The sequence below is a fragment of the Mustelus asterias genome, unplaced genomic scaffold (genome assembly GCF_964213995.1).
Source record: "Mustelus asterias unplaced genomic scaffold, sMusAst1.hap1.1 HAP1_SCAFFOLD_188, whole genome shotgun sequence".
Classification (NCBI taxonomy): domain Eukaryota; kingdom Metazoa; phylum Chordata; class Chondrichthyes; order Carcharhiniformes; family Triakidae; genus Mustelus; species Mustelus asterias.
In genome coordinates, this window is record NW_027590184.1 from 766,248 (window position 1) to 792,076 (window position 25,829).

Below are 25,829 nucleotides of genomic sequence, written 5' to 3' on the forward strand. Positions count from 1 at the left end.
GTCCATGTAGACAACATCCACTGCCCTACCGTCATCAATCATCTTTGTCACTTCCTTGGAAAACTCGATCAAGTTAGTGAGACATGACCTCCCCTTCACAAAACCATGTTGACTCTTGCTAATACGCCCACTTATTTCCAAGCGGGAGTAAATCCTGTCTCAAAGAATCCTCTCCAATAATTTCCCTACCATTGACATAAAGCTCACCGGCCTGTAATTACCTGGATTATCCTTGCTACCCTTTTTAAACAAAGGAATAACATTGGCTATTCTCCAATCTCCTGGGACCTCCCCTGTAGCCAGTGAGGATACAAAGATTTCTCACAAGGCCCAGGCAATTTCCTCCCTTGCCTCTCTCAGTATTCTGGGGTATATCCCATCAGGCCCTGGGGACTTGTCTACCTTAATGTTTTTCAAGACCCCCAATACCTCCTCTTTTTTGATCTCAACATGACCCAAACATACACACACCCTTCCCCAGACTCATCATCCACCAACTCCTTCTCTTTGGTGAATACTGACGCAAAGAACTCACCCATTTCCTCTGGCTCCATGCATAGATTCCTTCCCATCCTGGAGTGGGCCAACCCTCTCCCTGGCTACCCTCTTGCTCTTTATATATGTCTAAAAAGCCTTGGGATTTTCCTTAATCCAACGACTTTTTGTGATCCCTTTTAGCCCGCCTATGTCCTTGCTTAAGTTTCTTTCTACTTTCCTTCTATTCCACACTTGCTTCATGTGTTCACAGCCTCCTCGCTTTGACAAATGCTTCCTTTTTCTTTTTGACAAGGCTCGCAATATCTCTCGTTATCCAAGATTCCCAAAACTTGCCATACTTATCCTTCATCCTTACAGGAATGTGCCGGTCCTGAATCCCTATCAACTTACACTTGAAAGCCTCCCACATGCCAGATGTTGATTTGCCCTCAAACATCTGCCCCCAATCTACATTCTTCAGTTCCTGCCTAATATTGTTGTAATGAACCTTTCCCCAGAGGAGTGGGGGGGGGAGTTGGGGGGGGAGTGGGGGGGGGGGGGGGAGAGTGGGGGGGGGGGAGTGGGGGGGGGGGAGTGGGGGGGGGGAGTGGGGGGGGAGTGGGGGGGAGTGTGGGGGGAGAGTGGGGGGGAGTGTGGGGGGAGAGTGGGGGGGAGTGGGGGGGAGTGGGGGGGGTGGGGGGGATTGAGAGGGGGAGAGTGGGGGGGAGTGGGGAGAGTGGGGGGGAGTGGGGGGGGTGGGGGGGATTGAGAGGGGGAGAGTGGGGGGGAGTGGGGAGAGTGGGGGGGAGTGGGGAGAGTGGGGGAGAGTGGGGGAGAGTGGGGGAGAGTGGGGGAGAGTGGGGGAGAGTGGGGGGAGTGGGGGGGAGTGGGGGGGGTGGGGGGGGGAAAGGGGAAGCAAAGAGGGAGAAAGAGTAAGGAAAGGGAGGACAAAATAGGGGGAAAGATTGGGAGGGAAGTAAAATAAGGAAAGACAATAAAGAAATAAAAGGTAGAGAACAGTTAAAAATTAAATGAAATGACAACAAAGAGGTTGTGGTTGGGTAGAGCGAATCACCTTAAGTTGTTGAATTCGATGTTGAGACCAGAAGGCTGTAAAGTGCCGAGCCGGAAGATGAGATGCTGTTCCTCTAGTTTGCGTTGAGCTTCACTGGAACATTGCAGCAAGCCAAGGACAGACATGTGGGCGTGGGAGCAGGATCGTGTGTTAAAATGGCAGCAACCGGAAGGTCAGGGTCCTGATTGCACACAGACCGAAGGTGCTCAGCAAAGCGATCACCCAGTCTATGCTTGGTCTCTGCGATACAGAGGAGACCACATTGGGAGCAGCGAATGCAATCGACCAAATTGAAAGAGGTGCAAGTGAAACGCTGCTTAACCTGGATGGTGAGCATGGAAGAGGTAAAGGGGCAGGTGTTACACCTTCTGCCATTGCATAGGAAGGTATGGTGGGTGATGGGAAAGGTGTTGGGTCTCGTGGAGGAGTGGACTAGGTACCTTCGTGCCTTAAAGCTTACTGAATCGTGGTCACTGCTCCCCTACAGAAACATCGACCATCTGGCCGAGCTCATTCCCCAATACCAGGTCCAGTACGGCTCCTTCCCTGGTTGGACCATCTACATACTGTTTCAAGAAGCCCTCCTGGATGCTCCTTACAATCTCTGTCCCATCCAAGTGAGTCCCAGTCAATATAGAGGAAGTTAAAATCTCCCACCACAACAACCCTGTTACTTTTACACCTTGCCAAAATCTGCCTACATATCTGTTCCTCCCCCACCCCTCTTGCATCCCCCTCTATCCCACCTGAAACATTTGTATCCTGGAACGTTAAGCTGCCAATCCTGTTCTTGCCTGAACCAAGTCTCTGTAATGGCAGCAACATCATAGTTCCACGTACTAATCCAAGCTCTAAGTTCATCTGCCTCACCTGTTCCACTTCTCGCATTGAAACAAATGCACTTCAGTCCACCAGACCCTCTTTGATTAGCAACCCCACCCTGGCTTCACTCAGGGCTATGGGCCAAGTGCTGGCAGGTGGGATTAGGTGGGAGTTCAAGTGTTTCTAATGTGACAGTCCAGATTCAATGGGCTGAAGGGCCTCTTCTGTTCTGCACGATTCCATGTGTACATGATTCTGACATTCTCCACTCGGGAGGTAAATTGGGAGCAAGGCGCATGCGTCTGGTTGCCGGACCCGGCGCTTCGGGTCTGTTCGACAATAGAGTGAGACCAGGTTGTATCTAATATTTCCAAATGTTGCTCCAGATTTAGAGTCTGAATTAGCACGCGGATCAATTTATTTGAAATTTAGCCCCCCCCTCAAGGATCTGGCGTGATGGTAGCACCCGACTCTGACCCCGCCCCCTGAATGACCTGCGCAGCCACCAGCGGCGGCCATCAGTTGTCGGCTGGACAGCGAAGGAGGCGGATCGGTGAGTGAGGGAGGGACAGACAGACAGACAGACAGAGAGAGAGCGATTTAGCAGCAGGGCCCTGATCACTGCAAATCTACAAACTCATTCCAGCATTTCACGAAATGCAGACATTGCTCCGCGGGGAGAGCCATTAATTACATTGATAAATTAGGGATTTAATTGGATTAATAACTTGGGAGATTGACAATTCAACAAATTGGGAAATTTCCCAATTAATGGTTAAATTGGGGCACCAGTTATCAATTAAATCAATAACCTGGGGTGTGAATCAATGTTTGTTTTGGCATAAACTGCATGTAAACAGTTGAATTCACAAATAGTTTGTCAGATGATATGAAGACTTATCAATTGATCGATGGACTGTGATATTAATCGATTATTCAAGGAGACGGAGGATAAATCAATCAATTTGGACATTAATCACCCCAGTCAATAAACTTGGAGTATTTACGCATCGATTAATGAATCAAGACATTAATCAATTCCTCAACAAACCAGTGAATTAATCAATCAATAAACTGTGAGATTGATTGGAAATAATTCAAACAATAATTAACCAATTGGTATTTCCAGCAGGTTCACAATGGTGATAAACTAGTGGATTAATCGATTAAGAATTCCATTCTGCCATTCAAATTTTTATAATAATTACTGAATAAACTGGGAAATGCATTAATTATTGAATCGAGAAATGAGTAACTATTCAGTTGAGTCACTGAGACAAAACAAGTGAGTCCCAGGACATTGTGGGAAGCGAGGGAAGAAACTGTGGGGTGGGGATATTAGTGTCACCGACAGCCACCCCTCAGGTGGCGGAAGACTGGAGGGAGGCCAATGTTGTTCCGTTATTTAAGAAGTGGCAGGAAAAAGCCTGGGAACTACAGACCGGTGAGCCTAACGTCAGTGATGGGTAAGTGTTGGAGAGGATTCTGAGAGACAGGATCGACAGGCATTTGGAAAGGCAAGGACTGGTTAGGGACAGTCAGCATAGCTTTGTGCGTGGGAAAGTGTTTCACAAATCTTATGAGAGTTTTTTGAAGGGATGACCAAGAAAATAGATGAGGGCAGTGCGGTAGACATTGTCTATATGGACTTTAGCAAGGCCTTTGACAAGGTACTACATGGTAGACTGGTCAGTAAGATTAGATCACAGAATAGGATAGAATCCTACAGTGCAGAAGGAGGCCATTCAGCCCATCAAGTCTGCACTGACCACAATCATACCCAGCTCCTAACGCCATGCACTTACCAGTCCCCTTGACACTAAAGGGCAATTTAGCATGACCAATCCACCTAACCCGCACATCTTTGGACTGTGGGAGAAAACCAGAGCACCCGGAGGAAACCCACGCAGACAAGGGGAGAACGTGCAGACTCCACACAGACAGTGACCCAAGCCCCCATGAATCGAACCCGGGTGAGACAGCAGTGCGAACCACTGTGCCACCGTGCCGTCCCCTCCCCGGGATCCAGGGAGAGCTACCCGATTGATGCAAAGTTGGCTTGCTGGTAGGAGACGGAGGGTGGTGGTAGAGGGTTGTTTTTCAGACTGGAGGCCTGTGACCAGCGGTGTGCCGCAGGGATCGGTGCTGGGTGTTGTTTGTCATTGGGTGTTGCAAACCAGGGCAGGACTTACACAGTCAATGGTAGGGCCCTGAAGAGTGTTGACAGAGAGACCTCGGGGTGCAGGTAGATAGTTCCTCGAAAGTAGCGTCACAGGTAGACAGGGTGGTGAAGGCGTTTGGTGCACTTGCCTTCATTGGTCACAACATTGAGTACAGGAGTTGGGACATTCTGTTACAACTGTACAGGACATGGATGCGGCCACATTGGGGTAATGTGTACAATTCCAGTCACCCTGCTATAGGGAGGATGTTATTAAATTGGGAAGGATGCTAAAAAGATTTACAAAGATGTTACCGGGACTGGAAGGTTTGAATTATAAGGAGAGGCTGGATTGGCTGGGGCTTTTTTCTCTGGAGTGTAGGAGGATGAGGGGTGATCTTATAGAGGTTTATAAAATCATGAGGGGCGTCGATAAGGTGAACAGCCCAGGTCCTTTCCCCAGGGTAGGGGAGTACAAAGCTAGAGAAGAGGTTTAAGGTGAGAGGGGAAAGATTTAAAAGGGACCCGAGGGGCAACTTTTTTTCAGAGGGTGGTGCTCGTATGGAATGAGCTGCCAGAGGAGGTGGGAGAGGCGGGTACAATATTTAAAAGACACTTGGACAGGTACATGGAGAGGAAAGGTTCAGAGGAATATGGGCAAAACGCAGACAAATGGGACTCGTTGACATGAAGAAACATGGTCAGCATGGACGAGTTGGGCCGAAGGGCCTTTTTCTGGACTGTCGATCTCTATGACTGTTAATTGGGACAGGAAGTAATTGCAGACTTCTTCAATTGATGATTCAATTGACATATTAATCAATAAATCAATTCAACGTGATATATTCATCAGTCAATTACCAATAATGAACATTCAAACTGAAAGAAACTAACATGAGTCAATGAACAAATAACCTGGGAAAATAATATAATGACTCTGCAAGGACATGAAGTACAAGGACATCTTCTGAGGCAGTCACTGATTAATCAATAGTACCTTAATCAATTAATGTAGCAATTGGAAAAGTAAATACTTCATAATTTCAGATGTTAATTCACTGCGATAATTTATAACAAACCCACATGTATCTGTTATTCTATATATAAACCACCCCGAACTCCTCAATTAGATTCCAGTCTGTAACTCACTCCCAGGTATCTGTTATTCTATACATAAACCACCCCGAACTCCTCAATTAGATTCCAGTCTGTAACTCACTCCCGGGTATCTGTTATTCTATATATAAACCATCCTGAAACCCTCGATTAGATTCCAGTCTGTAACTCACTCACGGGTATCTGTTATTCTATATATAAACCATCCCCAACCCCTCGAATAGATTCCAGTCTGTAACTCACTCCCGGGTATCTGTTATTCTATATATAAACCACACCGAACCCCTCGATTAGATTCCAGTCTGTAACTCACTCCCGGGTATCTGTTATTCTATATATAAACCATCCTGATCCCCTCGATTAGATTCCAGTCTGTAACTCACTCCTGGATATCCGTTATTCTATATATAAACCACCCCGAACCCCTTGATTAGATTCCAGTCTGTAACTCACTCCCAGGTATCTGTTATTCTATATATAAACCACCCTGAACCCCTTGATTAGATTCCAGTCTGTAACTCACTCTTGGATATCTGTTATTCTATATATAAACCATCCCCAACCCCTTGATTAGATTCCAGTCTGTAACTCACTCCCGGGTATCTGTTATTCTATATATAAACCACACCGAACCCCTCGATTAGATTCCAGTCTGTAACTCACTCCCGGGTATCTGTTATTCTATATATAAACCATCCTGATCCCCTCGATTAGATTCCAGTCTGTAACTCACTCCTGGATATCCGTTATTCTATATATAAACCACCCCGAACCCCTTGATTAGATTCCAGTCTGTAACTCACTCCCAGGTATCTGTTATTCTATATATAAACCACCCTGAACCCCTTGATTAGATTCCAGTCTGTAACTCACTCCTGGATATCTGTTATTCTATATATAAACCACCCCGAACCCCTTGATTAGATTCCAGTCTGCAACTCACTCCTGGATATCTGTTATTCTATATATAAACCACCCTGAACCCCTTGATTAGATTCCAGTCTGTAACTCACTCCTGGATATCTGTTATTCGATATATAAAACACCCCGAACCCCTCGATTAGATTCCAGTCTGTAACTCACTCCCGGGTATCTGCTATTCTATATATAAACCACCCCGAACCCCTTGATTAGATTCCAGTCTGTAACTCACTCCCAGGTATCTGTTATTCTATATATAAACCACCCTGAACCCCTTGATTAGATTCCAGTCTGTAACTCACTCCTGGATATCTGTTATTCTATATATAAACCACCCCGAACCCCTTGAATAGATTCCAGTCTGTAACTCACTCCCGGGTATCTGTTATTCTGTATATAAACATCTCCGGACCCCTCGATTAGTTTCCAGTCTGTAACTCACTCCCGGGTATCTGGTACTCTATATATAAACCATCCCCAACCCCTCGATTAGATTCCAGTCTGTAACTCACTCCTGGGTATCTGTTATTCTATATATAAACCACCCCAATCCCCTCGATTAGATTCCTGTCTGTAACTCACTCCTGGGTATCTGTTCTTCCATAGATAAACAACCCTGAATCCCTCGATTAGATTCCAGTCTGTAACTCTCTCCCGGGTATGTTATTCTAAATATAAACCACCCCAATCCCCTCGATTAGTTTCCAGTCTGTAACTCACTCCCGGGTATCTGGTACTCTATATATAAACCATCCCCAACCCCTCGATTAGATTCCAGTCTGTAACTCACTCCTGGGTATCTGTTATTCTATATATAAACCACCCCAATCCCCTCGATTAGATTCCTGTCTGTAACTCACTCCTGGGTATCTGTTCTTCCATAGATAAACAACCCTGAATCCCTTGATTAGATTCCAGTCTGTAACTCTCTCCCGGGTATGTTATTCTAAATATAAACCACCCCAATCCCCTCGATTAGATTCCAGTCTGTAACTCACTCCCGGGTATCTGGAATTCTATATATAAACCACCCCAATCCCCTCGATTAGATTCCAGTCTGTAACTCACTCCCGGGTATCTGGAATTCTATATATAAACCACCCCAATCCCCTCGATTAGATTCCAGTCTGTAACTCACTCCCGGGTATCTGTTATTCTATATATAAACCACCCCAATCCCCTCGATTAGATTCCAGTCTGTAATTCACTCCCGGGTATCTGTTATTCTATATATAAACCACCCCGAACCCCTCGATTAGATTCCAGTCTGTAACTCACTCCCGGGTATCTGTTATTCTATATATAAACCACCCCGAACCCCTCGATTCGATTCCAGTCTGTAACTCACTCCTGGGTATCTGTTATTCTATATATAAACCACCCCGAACCCCTCGATTAGATTCCAGTCTGTAACTCACTCCCGGGTGTCCGTTATTCTATATATATACCACCCCAAACCCCTCGATTAGATTCCAGTCTGTAACTCACTCCCGGATATCTGTTATTCGAGATATAAACCACCCCGAACTCCTCAATTAGATTCCAGTCTGTAACTCACTCCCAGGTATCTGTTATTCTATATATAAACCACCCCGAACTCCTCAATTAGATTCCAGTCTGTAACTCACTCCCGGGTATCTGTTATTCTATATATAAACCATCCTGAACCCCTCGATTAGATTCCAGTCTGTAACTCACTCCCGGGTATCTGTTATTCTATATATAAACCATCCCCAACCCCTCGAATAGATTCCAGTCTGTAACTCACTCCCGGGTATCTGTTATTCTATATATAAACCACACCGAACCCCTCGATTAGATTCCAGTCTGTAACTCACTCCCGGGTATCTGTTATTCTATATATAAACCATCCTGATCCCCTCGATTAGATTCCAGTCTGTAACTCACTCCTGGATATCTGTTATTCTATATATAAACCACCCCGAACCCCTTGATTAGATTCCAGTCTGTAACTCACTCCCAGGTATCTGTTATTCTATATATAAACCACCCTGAACCCCTTGATTAGATTCCAGTCTGTAACTCACTCCTGGATATCTGTTATTCTATACATAAACCACCCCGAACCCCTTGATTAGATTCCAGTCTGTAACTCACTCCTGGATATCTGTTATTCTATATATAAACCACCCTGAACCCCTTGATTAGATTCCAGTCTGTAACTCACTCCTGGATATCTGTTATTCGATATATAAAACACCCCGAACCCCTCGATTAGATTCCAGTCTGTAACTCACTCCCGGGTATCTGCTATTCTATATATAAACCACCCCGAACCCCTTGATTAGATTCCAGTCTGTAACTCACTCCCAGGTATCTGTTATTCTATATATAAACCACCCTGAACCCCTTGATTAGATTCCAGTCTGGAACTCACTCCTGGATATCTGTTATTCTATATATAAACCACCCCGAACCCCTTGATTAGATTCCAGTCTGTAACTCACTCCCGGGTATCTGTTATTCTGTATATAAACATCTCCGGACCCCTCGATTAGATTCCAGTCTGTAACTCTCTCCCGGGTATGTTATTCTAAATATAAACCACCCCAATCCCCTCGATTAGATTCCAGTCTGTAACTCACTCCCGGGTATCTGGAATTCTATATATAAACCACCCCAATCCCCTCGATTAGATTCCAGTCTGTAACTCACTCCCGGGTATCTGTTATTCTATATATAAACCACCCCGAACCCCTCGATTAGATTCCAGTCTGTAACTCACTCCCGGGTATCTGTTATTCTATATATAAACCACCCCGAACCCCTCGATTCGATTCCAGTCTGTAACTCACTCCTGGGTATCTGTTATTCTATATATAAACCACCCCGAACCCCTCGATTAGATTCCAGTCTGTAACTCACTCCCGGGTGTCTGTTATTCTATATATAAACCACCCCAAACCCCTCGATTAGATTCCAGTCTGTAACTCACTCCCAGATATCTGTTATTCTATATATAAACCACCCCGAACTCCTCAATTAGATTCCAGTCTGTAACTCACTCCCAGGTATCTGTTATTCTATATATAAACCACCCCGAACTCCTCAATTAGATTCCAGTCTGTAACTCACTCCCGGGTATCTGTTATTCTATATATAAACCATCCTGAACCCCTCGATTAGATTCCAGTCTGTAACTCACTACCGGGTATCTGTTATGCTATATATAAACCATCCCCAACCCCTCGAATAGATTCCAGTCTGTAACTCACTCCCGGGTATCTGTTATTCTATATATAAACCACACCGAACCCCTCGATTAGATTCCAGTCTGTAACTCACTCCCGGGTATCTGTTATTCTATATATAAACCATCCTGATCCCCTCGATTAGATTCCAGTCTGTAACTCACTCCTGGATATCTGTTATTCTATATATAAACCACCCCGAACCCCTTGATTAGATTCCAGTCTGTAACTCACTCCCAGGTATCTGTTATTCTATATATAAACCACCCTGAACCCCTTGATTAGATTCCAGTCTGTAACTCACTCCTGGATATCTGTTATTCTATATATAAACCACCCCGAACCCCTTGATTAGATTCCAGTCTGTAACTCACTCCTGGATATCTGTTATTCTATATATAAACCACCCTGAACCCCTTGATTAGATTCCAGTCTGTAACTCACTCCTGGATATCTGTTATTCGATATATAAAACACCCCGAACCCCTCGATTAGATTCCAGTCTGTAACCCACTCCCGGGTATCTGCTATTCTATATATAAACCACCCCGAACCCCTTGATTAGATTCCAGTCTGTAACTCACTCCCAGGTATCTGTTATTCTGTATATAAACCACCCTGAACCCCTTGATTAGATTCCAGTCTGTAACTCACTCCTGGATATCTGTTATTCTATATATAAACCACCCCGAACCCCTTGATTAGATTCCAGTCTGTAACTCACTCCCGGGTATCTGTTATTCTGTATATAAACATCTCCGGACCCCTCGATTAGATTCCAGTCTGTAACTCACTCCCGGGTATCTGGTATTCTATATATAAACCATCCCCAACCCCTCGATTAGATTCCAGTCTGTAACTCACTCCTGGGTATCTGTTATTCTATATATAAACCACCCCAATCCCCTCAATTAGATTCCTGTCTGTAACTCACTCCTGGGTATCTGTTCTTCCATAGATAAACAACCCAGAATCCCTCGATTAGATTCCAGTCTGTAACTCATTCCCGGCTTTCTGTTATTCTATATATAAACCACCCGAACCCCTTGATTAGATTCCAGTCTGTAACTCTCTCCCGGGTATGTTATTCTAAATATAAACCACCCCAATCCCCTCGATTAGATTCCAGTCTGTAACTCACTCCCGGGTATCTGGAATTCTATATATAAACCACCCCAATCCCCTCGATTAGATTCCAGTCTGTAACTCACACCCGGATATCTGGAATTCTATATATAAACCACCCCAAACCCCTCGATTAGATTCCAGTCTGTAACTCACTCCCAGGTATCTGTTATTCTATATATAAACCACCCTGAACCCCTTGATTAGATTCCAGTCTGGAACTCACTCCTGGATATCTGTTATTCTATACATAAACCACCCCGAACCCCTTGATTAGATTCCAGTCTGTAACTCACTCCTGGATATCTGTTATTCTATATATAAACCACCCTGAACCCCTTGATTAGATTCCAGTCAGTAACTCACTCCTGGATATCTGTTATTCGATATATAAAACACCCCGAACCCCTCGATTAGATTCCAGTCTGTAACTCACTCCCGGGTATCTGCTATTCTATATATAAACCACCCCGAACCCCTTGATTAGATTCCAGTCTGTAACTCACTCCCAGGTATGTTATTCTATATATAAACCACCCTGAACCCCTTGATTAGATTCCAGTCTGTAACTCACTCCTGGATATCTGTTATTCTATATATAAACCACCCCGAACCCCTTGATTAGATTCCAGTCTGTAACTCACTCCCGGGTATCTGTTATTCTGTATATAAACATCTCCGGACCCCTCGATTAGATTCCAGTCTGTAACTCTCTCCCGGGTATGTTATTCTAAATATAAACCACCCCAATCCCCTCGATTAGATTCCAGTCTGTAACTCACTCCCGGGTATCTGGAATTCTATATATAAACCACCCCAATCCCCTCGATTAGATTCCAGTCTGTAACTCACTCCCGGGTATCTGGAATTCTATATATAAACCACCCCAATCCCCTCGATTAGATTCCAGTCTGTAACTCACTCCCGGGTATCTGTTATTCTATATATAAACCACCCCAATCCCCTCGATTAGATTCCAGTCTGTAATTCACTCCCGGGTATCTGTTATTCTATATATAAACCACCCCGAACCCCTCGATTAGATTCCAGTCTGTAACTCACTCCCGGGTATCTGTTATGCTATATATAAACCACCCCAAACCCCTCGATTAGATTCCAGTCTGTAACTCACTCCCAGATATCTGTTATTCTATATATAAACCACCCCGAACTCCTCAATTAGATTCCAGTCTGTAACTCACTCCCAGGTATCTGTTATTCTATATATAAACCACCCCGAACTCCTCAATTAGATTCCAGTCTGTAACTCACTCCCGGGTATCTGTTATTCTATATATAAACCACCCCGAACCCCTCGATTCGATTCCAGTCTGTAACTCACTCCTGGGTATCTGTTATTCTATATATAAACCACCCCGAACCCCTCGATTAGATTCCAGTCTGTAACTCACTCCCGGGTGTCTGTTATTCTATATATAAACCACCCCAAACCCCTCGATTAGATTCCAGTCTGTAACTCACTCCCGGATATCTGTTATTCTATATATAAACCACCCCGAACTCCTCAATTAGATTCCAGTCTGTAACTCACTCCCAGGTATCTGTTATTCTATATATAAACCACCCCGAACTCCTCAATTAGATTCCAGTCTGTAACTCACTCCCGGGTATCTGTTATTCTATATATAAACCATCCTGAACCCCTCGATTAGATTCCAGTCTGTAACTCACTCCCGGGTATCTGTTATGCTATATATAAACCATCCCCAACCCCTCGAATAGATTCCAGTCTGTAACTCACTCCTGGATATCTGTTATTCTATATATAAACCACCCCGAACCCCTTGATTAGATTCCAGTCTGTAACTCACTCCTGGATATCTGTTATTCTATATATAAACCACCCTGAACCCCTTGATTAGATTCCAGTCTGTAACTCACTCCTGGATATCTGTTATTCGATATATAAAACACCCCGAACCCCTCGATTAGATTCCAGTCTGTAACCCACTCCCGGGTATCTGCTATTCTATATATAAACCACCCCGAACCCCTTGATTAGATTCCAGTCTGTAACTCACTCCCAGGTATCTGTTATTCTGTATATAAACCACCCCGAACCCCTTGATTAGATTCCAGTCTGTAACTCACTCCTGGATATCTGTTATTCTATATATAAACCACCCTGAACCCCTTGATTAGATTCCAGTCAGTAACTCACTCCTGGATATCTGTTATTCGATATATAAAACACCCCGAACCCCTCGATTAGATTCCAGTCTGTAACTCACTCCCGGGTATCTGCTATTCTATATATAAACCACCCCGAACCCCTTGATTAGATTCCAGTCTGTAACTCACTCCCAGGTATGTTATTCTATATATAAACCACCCTGAACCCCTTGATTAGATGCCAGTCTGTAACTCACTCCTGGATATCTGTTATTCTATATATAAACCACCCCGAACCCCTTGATTAGATTCCAGTCTGTAACTCACTCCCGGGTATCTGTTATTCTGTATATAAACATCTCCGGACCCCTCGATTAGATTCCAGTCTGTAACTCTCTCCCGGGTATGTTATTCTAAATATAAACCACCCCAATCCCCTCGATTAGATTCCAGTCTGTAACTCACTCCCGGGTATCTGGAATTCTATATATAAACCACCCCAATCCCCTCGATTAGATTCCAGTCTGTAACTCACTCCCGGGTATCTGGAATTCTATATATAAACCACCCCAATCCCCTCGATTAGATTCCAGTCTGTAACTCACTCCCGGGTATCTGTTATTCTATATATAAACCACCCCAATCCCCTCGATTAGATTCCAGTCTGTAATTCACTCCCGGGTATCTGTTATTCTATATATAAACCACCCCGAACCCCTCGATTAGATTCCAGTCTGTAACTCACTCCCGGGTATCTGTTATGCTATATATAAACCACCCCAAACCCCTCGATTAGATTCCAGTCTGTAACTCACTCCCAGATATCTGTTATTCTATATATAAACCACCCCGAACTCCTCAATTAGATTCCAGTCTGTAACTCACTCCCAGGTATCTGTTATTCTATATATAAACCACCCCGAACTCCTCAATTAGATTCCAGTCTGTAACTCACTCCCGGGTATCTGTTATTCTATATATAAACCACCCCGAACCCCTCGATTCGATTCCAGTCTGTAACTCACTCCTGGGTATCTGTTATTCTATATATAAACCACCCCGAACCCCTCGATTAGATTCCAGTCTGTAACTCACTCTCGGGTGTCTGTTATTCTATATATAAACCACCCCAAACCCCTCGATTAGATTCCAGTCTGTAACTCACTCCCGGATATCTGTTATTCTATATATAAACCACCCCGAACTCCTCAATTAGATTCCAGTCTGTAACTCACTCCCAGGTATCTGTTATTCTATATATAAACCACCCCGAACTCCTCAATTAGATTCCAGTCTGTAACTCACTCCCGGGTATCTGTTATTCTATATATAAACCATCCTGAACCCCTCGATTAGATTCCAGTCTGTAACTCACTCCCGGGTATCTGTTATGCTATATATAAACCATCCCCAACCCCTCGAATAGATTCCAGTCTGTAACTCACTCCCGGGTATCTGTTATTCTATATATAAACCACACCGAACCCCTCGATTAGATTCCAGTCTGTAACTCACTCCCGGGTATCTGTTATTCTATATATAAACCATCCTGATCCCCTCGATTAGATTCCAGTCTGTAACTCACTCCTGGATATCTGTTATTCTATATATAAACCACCCCGAACCCCTTGATTAGATTCCAGTCTGTAACTCACTCCCAGGTATCTGTTATTCTATATATAAACCACCCTGAACCCCTTGATTAGATTCCAGTCTGTAACTCACTCCTGGATATCTGTTATTCTATATATAAACCACCCCGAACCCCTTGATTAGATTCCAGTCTGTAACTCACTCCTGGATATCTGTTATTCTATATATAAACCACCCTGAACCCCTTGATTAGATTCCAGTCTGTAACTCACTCCTGGATATCTGTTATTCGATATATAAAACACCCCGAACCCCTCGATTAGATTCCAGTCTGTAACCCACTCCCGGGTATCTGCTATTCTATATATAAACCACCCCGAACCCCTTGATTAGATTCCAGTCTGTAACTCACTCCCAGGTATCTGTTATTCTGTATATAAACCACCCTGAACCCCTTGATTAGATTCCAGTCTGTAACTCACTCCTGGATATCTGTTATTCTATATATAAACCACCCCGAACCCCTTGATTAGATTCCAGTCTGTAACTCACTCCCGGGTATCTGTTATTCTGTATATAAACATCTCCGGACCCCTCGATTAGATTCCAGTCTGTAACTCACTCCCGGGTATCTGGTATTCTATATATAAACCATCCCCAACCCCTCGATTAGATTCCAGTCTGTAACTCACTCCTGGGTATCTGTTATTCTATATATAAACCACCCCAATCCCCTCAATTAGATTCCTGTCTGTAACTCACTCCTGGGTATCTGTTCTTCCATAGATAAACAACCCTGAATCCCTCGATTAGATTCCAGTCTGTAACTCATTCCCGGCTTTCTGTTATTCTATATATAAACCACCCGAACCCCTTGATTAGATTCCAGTCTGTAACTCTCTCCCGGGTATGTTATTCTAAATATAAACCACCCCAATCCCCTCGATTAGATTCCAGTCTGTAACTCACTCCCGGGTATCTGGTATTCTATATATAAACCATCCCCAACCCCTCGATTAGATTCCAGTCTGTAACTCACTCCCGGGTATCTGGAATTCTATATATAAACCACCCCAATCCCCTCGATTAGATTCCAGTCTGTAACTCACTCCCGGGTATCTGGAATTCTATATATAAACCACCCCAATCCCCTCGATTAGATTCCAGTCTGTAACTCACTCCCGGGTATCTGTTATTCTATATATAAACCACCCCAATCCCCTCGATTAGATTCCAGTCTGTAATTCACTCCCGGGTATCTGTTATTCTATATATAAACCACCCCGAACCCCTCGATTAGTTTCCAGTCTGTAACTCACTCCCGGGTATCTGTTATGCTATATATAAACCACCCCAAACCCCTCGATTAGATTCCAGTCTGTAACTCACTCCCAGATATCTGTTATTCTATATATAAACCACCCCGAACTCCTCAATTAGATTCCAGTCTGTAACTCACTCCCAGGTATCTGTTATTCTATATATAAACCACCCCGAACTCCTCAATTAGATTCCAGTCTGTAACTCACTCCCGGGTATCTGTTATTCTATATATAAACCACCCCGAACCCCTCGATTCGATTCCAGTCTGTAACTCACTCCTGGGTATCTGTTATTCTATATATAAACCACCCCGAACCCCTCGATTAGATTCCAGTCTGTAACTCACTCCCGGGTGTCTGTTATTCTATATATAAACCACCCCAAACCCCTCGATTAGATTCCAGTCTGTAACTCACTCCCGGATATCTGTTATTCTATATATAAACCACCCCGAACTCCTCAATTAGATTCCAGTCTGTAACTCACTCCCAGGTATCTGTTATTCTATATATAAACCACCCCGAACTCCTCAATTAGATTCCAGTCTGTAACTCACTCCCGGGTATCTGTTATTCTATATATAAACCATCCTGAACCCCTCGATTAGATTCCAGTCTGTAACTCACTCCCGGGTATCTGTTATTCTATATATAAACCATCCTGAACCCCTCGATTAGATTCCAGTCTGTAACTCACTCCCGGGTATCTGTTATTCTATATATAAACCATCCCCAACCCCTCGAATAGATTCCAGTCTGTAACTCACTCCCGGGTATCTGTTATTCTATATATAAACCACACCGAACCCCTCGATTAGATTCCAGTCTGTAACTCACTCCCGGGTATCTGTTATTCTATATATAAACCATCCTGATCCCCTTGATTAGATTCCAGTCTGTAACTCACTCCTGGATATCTGTTATTCTATATATAAACCACCCCGAACCCCTTGATTAGATTCCAGTCTGTAACTCACTCCCAGGTATCTGTTATTCTATATATAAACCACCCTGAACCCCTTGATTAGATTCCAGTCTGTAACTCACTCCTGGATATCTGTTATTCTATATATAAACCACCCCGAACCCCTTGATTAGATTCCAGTCTGTAACTCACTCCTGGATATCTGTTATTCTATATATAAACCACCCTGAACCCCTTGATTAGATTCCAGTCTGTAACTCACTCCTGGATATCTGTTATTCGATATATAAAACACCCCGAACCCCTCGATTAGATTCCAGTCTGTAACTCACTCCCGGGTATCTGCTATTCTATATATAAACCACCCCAAACCCCTTGATTAGATTCCAGTCTGTAACTCACTCCCAGGTATCTGTTATTCTGTATATAAACCACCCTGAACCCCTTGATTAGATTCCAGTCTGTAACTCACTCCTGGATATCTTTTATTCTATATATAAACCACCCCGAACCCCTTGATTAGATTCCAGTCTGTAACTCACTCCCGGGTATCTGTTATTCTGTATATAAACATCTCCGGACCCCTCGATTAGATTCCAGTCTGTAACTCACTCCCGGGTATCTGGTATTCTATATATAAACCATCCCCAACCCCTCGATTAGATTCCAGTCTGTAACTCACTCCTGGGTATCTGTTATTCTATATATAAACCACCCCAATCCCCTCAATTAGATTCCTGTCTGTAACTCACTCCTGGGTATCTGTTCTTCCATAGATAAACAACCCTGAATCCCTCGATTAGATTCCAGTCTGTAACTCATTCCCGGCTTTCTGTTATTCTATATATAAACCACCCGAACCCCTTGATTAGATTCCAGTCTGTAACTCTCTCCCGGGTATGTTATTCTAAATATAAACCACCCCAATCCCCTCGATTAGATTCCAGTCTGTAACTCACTCCCGGGTATCTGGAATTCTATATATAAACCACCCCAATCCCCTCGATTAGATTCCAGTCTGTAACTCACTCCCGGATATCTGGAATTCTATATATAAACCACCCCAAACCCCTCGATTAGATTCCAGTCTGTAACTCACTCCCGGGTATCTGTTATTCTATATATAAACCACCCCAATCCCCTCGATTAGATTCCAGTCTGTAATTCACTCCCGGGTATCTGTTATTCTATATATAAACCACCCCGAACCCCTCGATTAGATTCCAGTCTGTAACTCACTCCCGGGTATCTGTTATTCTATATATAAACCACCCCGAACCCCTCGATTCGATTCCAGTCTGTAACTCACTCCTGGGTATCTGTTATTCTATATATAAACCACCCCGAACCCCTCGATTAGATTCCAGTCTGTAACTCACTCCCGGGTATCTGTTATTCTATATATAAACCACCCCGAACCCCTCGATTAGATTCCAGTCTGTAACTCACTCCCGGGTATCTGTTATTCTATATATAAACCACCCCGAACCCCTCGATTAGATTCCAGTCTGTAACTCACTCCCGGGTATCTGTTATTCTATATATAAACCACCCCGAACTCCTCGATTAGATTCCAGTCTGTAACTCACACCCGGGTATCTGTTATTCTATATATAAACCACCCCGAACCCCTCGATTAGATTCCAGTCTGTAACTCACTCCCGGGTATCTGTTATTCTATATATAAACCACCCCGAACTCCTCGATTAGATTCCAGTCTGTAACTCACTCCCGGGTATCTGTTATTCTATATATAAACCATCCCCAACCCCTCGAATAGATTCCAGTCTGTAACTCACTCCCGGGTATCTGTTATTCTATATATAAACCACACCGAACCCCTCGATTAGATTCCAGTCTGTAACTCACTCCCGGGTATCTGTTATTCTATATATAAACCATCCTGATCCCCTTGATTAGATTCCAGTCTGTAACTCACTCCTGGATATCTGTTATTCTATATATAAACCACCCCGAACCCCTTGATTAGATTCCAGTCTGTAACTCACTCCCAGGTATCTGTTATTCTATATATAAACCACCCTGAACCCCTTGATTAGATTCCAGCCTGTAACTCACTCCTGGATATCTGTTATTCTATATATAAACCACCCCGAACCCCTTGATTAGATTCCAGTCTGTAACTCACTCCTGGATATCTGTTATTCTATATATAAACCACCCTGAACCCCTTGATTAGATTCCAGTCTGTAACTCACTCCTGGATATCTGTTATTCGATATATAAAACACCCCGAACCCCTCGATTAGATTCCAGTCTGTAACTCACTCCCGGGTATCTGCTATTCTATATATAAACCACCCCAAACCCCTTGATTAGATTCCAGTCTGTAACTCACTCCCAGGTATCTGTTATTCTGTATATAAACCACCCTGAACCCCTTGATTAGATTCCAGTCTGTAACTCACTCCTGGATATCTTTTATTCTATATATAAACCACCCCGAACCCCTTGATTAGATTCCAGTCTGTAACTCACTCCCGGGTATCTGTTATTCTGTATATAAACATCTCCGGACCCCTCGATTAGATTCCAGTCTGTAACTCACTCCCGGGTATCTGGTATTCTATATATAAACCATCCCCAACCCCTCGATTAGATTCCAGTCTGTAACTCACTCCTGGGTATCTGTTATTCTATATATAAACCACCCCAATCCCCTCAATTAGATTCCTGTCTGTAACTCACTCCTGGGTATCTGTTCTTCCATAGATAAACAACCCTGAATCCCTCGATTAGATTCCAGTCTGTAACTCATTCCCGGCTTTCTGTTATTCTATATATAAACCACCCGAACCCCTTGATTAGATTCCAGTCTGTAACTCTCTCCCGGGTATGTTATTCTAAATATAAACCACCCCAATCCCCTCGATTAGATTCCAGTCTGTAACTCACTCCCGGGTATCTGGAATTCTATATATAAACCACCCCAATCCCCTCGATTAGATTCCAGTCTGTAACTCACTCCCGGATATCTGGAATTCTATATATAAACCACCCCAAACCCCTCGATTAGATTCCAGTCTGTAACTCACTCCCGGGTATCTGTTATTCTATATATAAACCACCCCAATCCCCTCGATTAGATTCCAGTCTGTAATTCACTCCCGGGTATCTGTTATTCTATATATAAACCACCCCGAACCCCTCGATTAGATTCCAGTCTGTAACTCACTCCCGGGTATCTGTTATTCTATATATAAACCACCCCGAACCCCTCGATTCGATTCCAGTCTGTAACTCACTCCTGGGTATCTGTTATTCTATATATAAACCACCCCGAACCCCTCGATTAGATTCCAGTCTGTAACTCACTCCCGGGTATCTGTTATTCTATATATAAACCACCCCGAACCCCTCGATTAGATTCCAGTCTGTAACTCACTCCCGGGTATCTGTTATTCTATATATAAACCACCCCGAACCCCTCGATTAGATTCCAGTCTGTAACTCACTCCCGGGTATCTGTTATTCTATATATAAACCACCCCGAACTCCTCGATTAGATTCCAGTCTGTAACTCACACCCGGGTATCTGTTATTCTATATATAAACCACCCCGAACCCCTCGATTAGATTCCAGTCTGTAACTCACTCCCGGGTATCTGTTATTCTATATATAAACCACCCCGAACTCCTCGATTAGATTCCAGTCTGTAACTCATACCCGGCTTTCTGTTCTTCTGTGTTTAATCACCTGTATAGGCCTGTCGAAATGCCACTTCTGGAGAGGAGCAAATTGATATTTCGGGAAATGATCGAGAGTGAGAGGGAGATTGTGATGGAGATGCTGAAGGTTCGTGAGACTCCTGATTTCTTTAGCAGAGTGGTTCAATTATGAAACAGGTGGAGTCCATTCAGCCCCTCGAGTCTGTTACACAGGAACAGGAGGAGGCCCATTCAGCCCCTCGAGTCTGTTACACAGGAACAGGAGGAGGCCCATTCAGTCCCTCGAGTCTGTTACACAGGAACAGGAGGAGGTCATTCAGCCCCTCGAGTCTGTTACACAGGAACAGGAGGAGGCCATTCAGCCCCTCGAGTCTGTTACACAGGAACAGGAGGAGGCCATTCAGCCCCTCGAGCCTGTTACACAGGAACAGGAGGAGGTCCTACAGCCTCACCCCCCCCAGACAATTCTGTATGTGTGTGTATGAGCTCCCAAGACAGGGCTAATTCTAATGATGTTTCCTTTCTCTGTCTCTGTTTGGACAGGATGGATCCCGGGAGACAGAAAACCGCTTGCTGCTCTACGCCATGACGCGTCCAGCCACCTTGCTCTTGATGGCGGTGGGCAGCAGTGCTCTCCGCTTTGCCCTCAGCTCCTTTGCTGCCGCCCTCCTGGTGCCCGTGCTGTGCGTTGCTGCCTTGCTGAAGCTCGCCCTGCGCTGGCGGTCGGGCCTCCCCCACACCCGTCTCTGGGTGGCTGTCTATGACGACGAGGACGTCTGCGGCTGCGCAGCCTTCGACCCCAAACCAGGGGGCCGCCCGGAGTCGCCAGCGCTGGAGCTGCGCGGCCTGGCGGTTAGCCGCTGGCACCGGAGATTGGGGGTCGCCACCTTCCTGCTGGCCACCTTTGAGGAGCGGGCCCGCGCAAATGGGTACCGGCGGGCGACGCTGCGTGTCGACCCAGTCAACCGCGCCGCCATTGCACTCTTCGAGAAGCACGGGTACAAGTCGAGCCTGGGTGGGGGAGGAGGAGGAGTTCGTCTCTGCTCCAACATCAGCCTCGAGTACGCCAAGGACTTGTGACATACAGGGAATGAATGGGAAGGTGAGAGCCACAGGAGAGGACAGTACAGGGAAAGAATTTGCAGCAACCTTCCCAAGGACCAAATCACAATCGATGCAACTTGGTCACGGGAATCACGAGGCAACTTGGTCACGGAATCCAGCGCTCAGTCTCATTCCAGTGAGCAAGGGGAATGTGGGGCAGCGTGGCATCCTCATGAGTTTTCATTTGTAACATGAGTCGAAGGACACGAGTGGCCATTCAGCCCTTCGGGTCTAGCTATCCTACCCAATCACTGCTGCTCGTATTGCAACTCCCTTGACTCTCCTCCATTCCCTCACTCGAAAACTTCTCCTCCCTCAAAATATCATCAAACTCTCCGATCTACACAATCTTGTTTGTTTTTTGTGTGGGGGTGGGGAATGAGTTCCGGAGTTTCTGGGACAATTTGTCATGCCGGTGCTCAGCAGTCATGTCCTCCGCACTCTGAAATGGTTACTCCTCAGAAGGAGTCCATTCAGCCCAGTCTGCGCTGGCTCCATTCATGTGCAGTGTGGCTCCTGCCACTTACCCTGCCTTCTTCCTGTAACCTCACACATTCTTCCCTTTTCAGATAAGAATCCAGTTCCCTCTCGAACAGCCTCATTTGAACCAGGCCCTCCCCACATTCTCAGGCAGCACCTAGCGCACCCTAACCATTCACTGTGTGAGAACGTTTTTCCTCGTGTCTGTGTAGCTTCTTTTCTCTATCAATCCCCTTAAATCCCTGTCTCCCTGTGGTCCTCGACCCATCCGCCAATGAGAATGGTTTCTCCCTCTCTACTTTGTCCGGACACTGCCGCCCCCCCCTAACGATCTGTAACACCTCTATCCAAATCTCCTTCCTCTTTGCTTCTCTATGGAACCATAGAAAAGTTACAGCATAGAAGGAGGTCATTTGGCCCATCTTGTCCATTCCAGCCCGAGGACACCCAGGTGGTCTTTCGAATCCCGCCTTTCCTGCTCCCGGCCCATGGCCCTGCAGTTTACAGCACTTAAGGTGCAGATCCAGGTACTTATTAAAAGATTTTAGGGTCTCTGCCTCCACCACCAACTCAGGCAGTGAATTCCAGACACCCACCTTCCTCTGCGTAAAAAAGGTTTTTCCTCATGTCCCCTCTACACCTTCTGCCACTTATCTTTAATCTATGTCCCCAAGTTCTAGAATTCTCCACCAAGGGAAACAATCTTGTCCTGTCCACTCTATCCCTTCCCCTCATAATTTTGTCCACCTCAATCAAGTCACCCCTCAGCCTTCTTTATTCCAAGGAAAATAACCCCAACCTCTCCTCGTAACTACACCTTTCCAGCCCTGCAACATTCTTGTGAACCTCCTCTGCACTCTCTCTCTCTCCAGAGCAATTCCATCCTTCCTGTAATGTGGTGGCCAGACTTCACACAATACTCCAGTTGTGGCCTCACTGGTGTTTGATACAATTCCAACACTGTATCCTTACTTTTATATTCCATACCTTTCCAATGAAGGAGTATTCCATCTGCCTTCTTTACAACCTTGTCTACTTGAACTGCTGCCTTTAGGGACCTGTGTACTTGTGCGCCAAGATCTCTCACTTCATCTTCCCCTCTTAGTATATTCCCATTTATTGTGCATTCCCTATAACTGTTTGATCTCCCCAAATACACAACCTCACACTTCTCTATATTAAAATCCATCTACCACTTTACTGTCCACTCCACCAAAACATTGATATTATTTTCCAGATCACAGCTATTCTCTACACTATCCGCTACTCAACCAACCTTTGTGTCATCTGCAAACTTTCCAATCATGCCCCCCCATGTTCACATCCAAATCATTAATGTATGACACAGACAGCAAGGGTCCCAACATCCTGTGGAACATCACTTGAAACAACTGTCCATTTGCAAAGGCACCCATCAACCCATTTGTTTCCTTGTCCTCACTTCTCCAATCGCTCCACATCACTGAAGTTCCTCGTGCCTGGAACCATTCTCGTCAATCTTTTCCGCACCCTCTTCAATGCCTTTGTATCTTTCCGTTAAAGGTTAAAAGTAAGTTCAAAGGGCAATTATGCAGGGCCTTGTGAGGCCATACCTGGAGTATTGTGTGCAGTTTTGATGGCCTTATCTGAGGAAGGATGTCTTTGCGATAGAGGGAATGTAGCAAAGGTTTACCAGGCTGATTCCTGGGATGGTGGGACTGATGGATGCTCCAGTCAATTAAAATTGTATTCACTGGACTCTAGAAGAATGATGGGGGGAATATCATCGAAACCTGTAAAATTACAACAGGACTAGACACAGTAGATGCAAGAAGAATTTTCCCGATGGCGGGGGTGTCCAGAACCAGGGGTCATAGTTTGAGGAAAAGGAGTAAACTGAAGTGAGGAGAAAGTTCTTCACCCAGAGAGTGGTGAATGTGTGGAATTCACTACCACAGGAAGTTGTGGTTAAGACATCAAATGTTTTCAAGAATCAGTTAGATATAGCTCTTGGGGAGAATGGGATCAAGGCCTATGGGGGGAAGGCTATTGAGTTGGATGGATCAGCCATTATCATAATGAATAGCGGAGCAAGTTCAAAGGGCCGAATGGCCTGCTTCTATTTCTGTGATAGACGTGTGCTGTCTTTTTTTCACGCGCAGTCTTCCCAAAACCAATTTTTCAACACACTCTTCCAGGACTTTTTTTTTTCTGCTGACCCATGAGCTACCATATGAACTCTATTCTCACCAGCCCACTGGGGTCAAGAGCTTCCCAGTACCCTTTAAAACTGCTTAATTGTCTTTTCTTCTCAAGGGATGTTTTTGCTTTTAACAATCACAATGCTGCATTCACCCTTTGAGAGACAAAGGACAACTTCTGGAACGTTCTCACTCCTTGAACGTGAGCCCTTTTCTGTGATGGAAGTGTCCGTGACACTTCCTAAAGTGCAGCATCCATTGTTCTTGTAGTCTACACTTAGGAGCCCGCTTCACCAACCTGTCCCCTGCCACCTTCAATGATTTGTGCCCACACGCACTCGGACACAACGCGAGCAGTGAGCACTGCAGGGGCTGGAACCCGCTATCAGCTCTGCAAAAAATAAAAAAAACATATCTTAATTTACATGGAACCCTCTGCGCTAAAAAACAATAACACACAATTTAAGCGTTTTTCTTATTGCGATATGAAACTCGCCTCCTGAAGCGGCAGGAGGAACTTTCTAAAAGGGGGAATTGGATAAATACTCGGAGGGGAAACATTTGCAGGGAGATGGGGCAAGGGAGTGGAGGGGGAGAGGAGAAGGGGTAGGTAGATTTGGTCACTGGTTTGCGAAGCAGGCACTCTGACGATGGGCTGAATGGCCACCTCCTGTAGCTGTCCTCCAATTCGCCTCACTTTGAACCACAATGTTTAAGTAGGGAGTGATACGGTTATTTAATTGAGTTATTTATGCTCTCGCCACACTTTTTGCAAGCATGGCATTTGTTTCATGAGTAAACTGTATTTATTCGGCACTCAGAGTCCTGTTTTTTCACTTGTGGAATTGTTGACATTAGTCCAGGTGAGCAGATGGAGCCTTTGGTTTAAAGTATTGTCCCAAAACCAGCACCTCCAACAGTGCAGCATTCCCTCAGTACTGGCACCGGGGAGAGTGTCGGCCTGGATTATGGAGCTCAAATCCGAGAGTATATACATCGACCTCCGACAGTGCAGCACTCCCTCAGTACTGACCCTCTGACAGTGCGGCACTCCCTCAGTACTGACCCTCCGACAGTGCAGCACTCCCTCAGTACTGACCCTCCGACAGTGCAGCGCTCCCTCAGTACTGACCCTCCGACAGTGCGGCACTCCCTCAGTACTGGCACCGGGGGGAGTGTCAGCCTGGATTATGGAGCTCAAATCCTAGAGGATATACATCTACCTCTGACAGTGCAGCGCTCTCTCAGTACTGGCACCGGGGGGAGGGGGCGGGGGGGGGGGATAATCAGCCTGGATTATGGAGCTCAAATCCCAGAGTATATACATCTACCTCCGACAGTGCAGCGCTCTCTCAGTACTGGCACCGAGGGGAGGGGGGAGGGGGGGGGGGATAATCAGCCTGGATTATGGAGCTCAAATCCCAGAGTATATACATCTACCTCCGACAGTGCAGCGCTCTCTCAGTACTGGCACCGGGGGGAGGGGGGAGGGG

General features: G+C 45.0%; 1 protein-coding gene across 2 annotated transcripts; it reads left to right on the forward strand.

Annotated features, from left to right (window-relative positions):
* The first annotated feature begins 1,808 nt into the window (after nt 1-1,808).
* On the forward strand, nt 1,809-25,226 carry nat14 (N-acetyltransferase 14 (GCN5-related, putative)). Of its 2 annotated transcripts, XM_078203549.1 has the most exons (4): nt 1,809-1,857; nt 2,820-2,927; nt 20,609-20,699; nt 21,116-25,226. In XM_078203549.1, exons 3-4 carry the CDS (start codon nt 20,619-20,621, stop codon nt 21,650-21,652), a joined length of 618 nt encoding a protein of 205 aa, XP_078059675.1. In that variant the 5' UTR covers nt 1,809-1,857; nt 2,820-2,927; nt 20,609-20,618; the 3' UTR covers nt 21,653-25,226. The 2 variants fall into 2 exon arrangements, with proteins under 2 accessions (XP_078059675.1, XP_078059676.1); XM_078203550.1 differs by lacking the exons at nt 1,809-1,857; nt 2,820-2,927 and adding an exon at nt 3,633-3,840.
* Nucleotides 25,227-25,829: the final 603 nt, after the last annotated feature.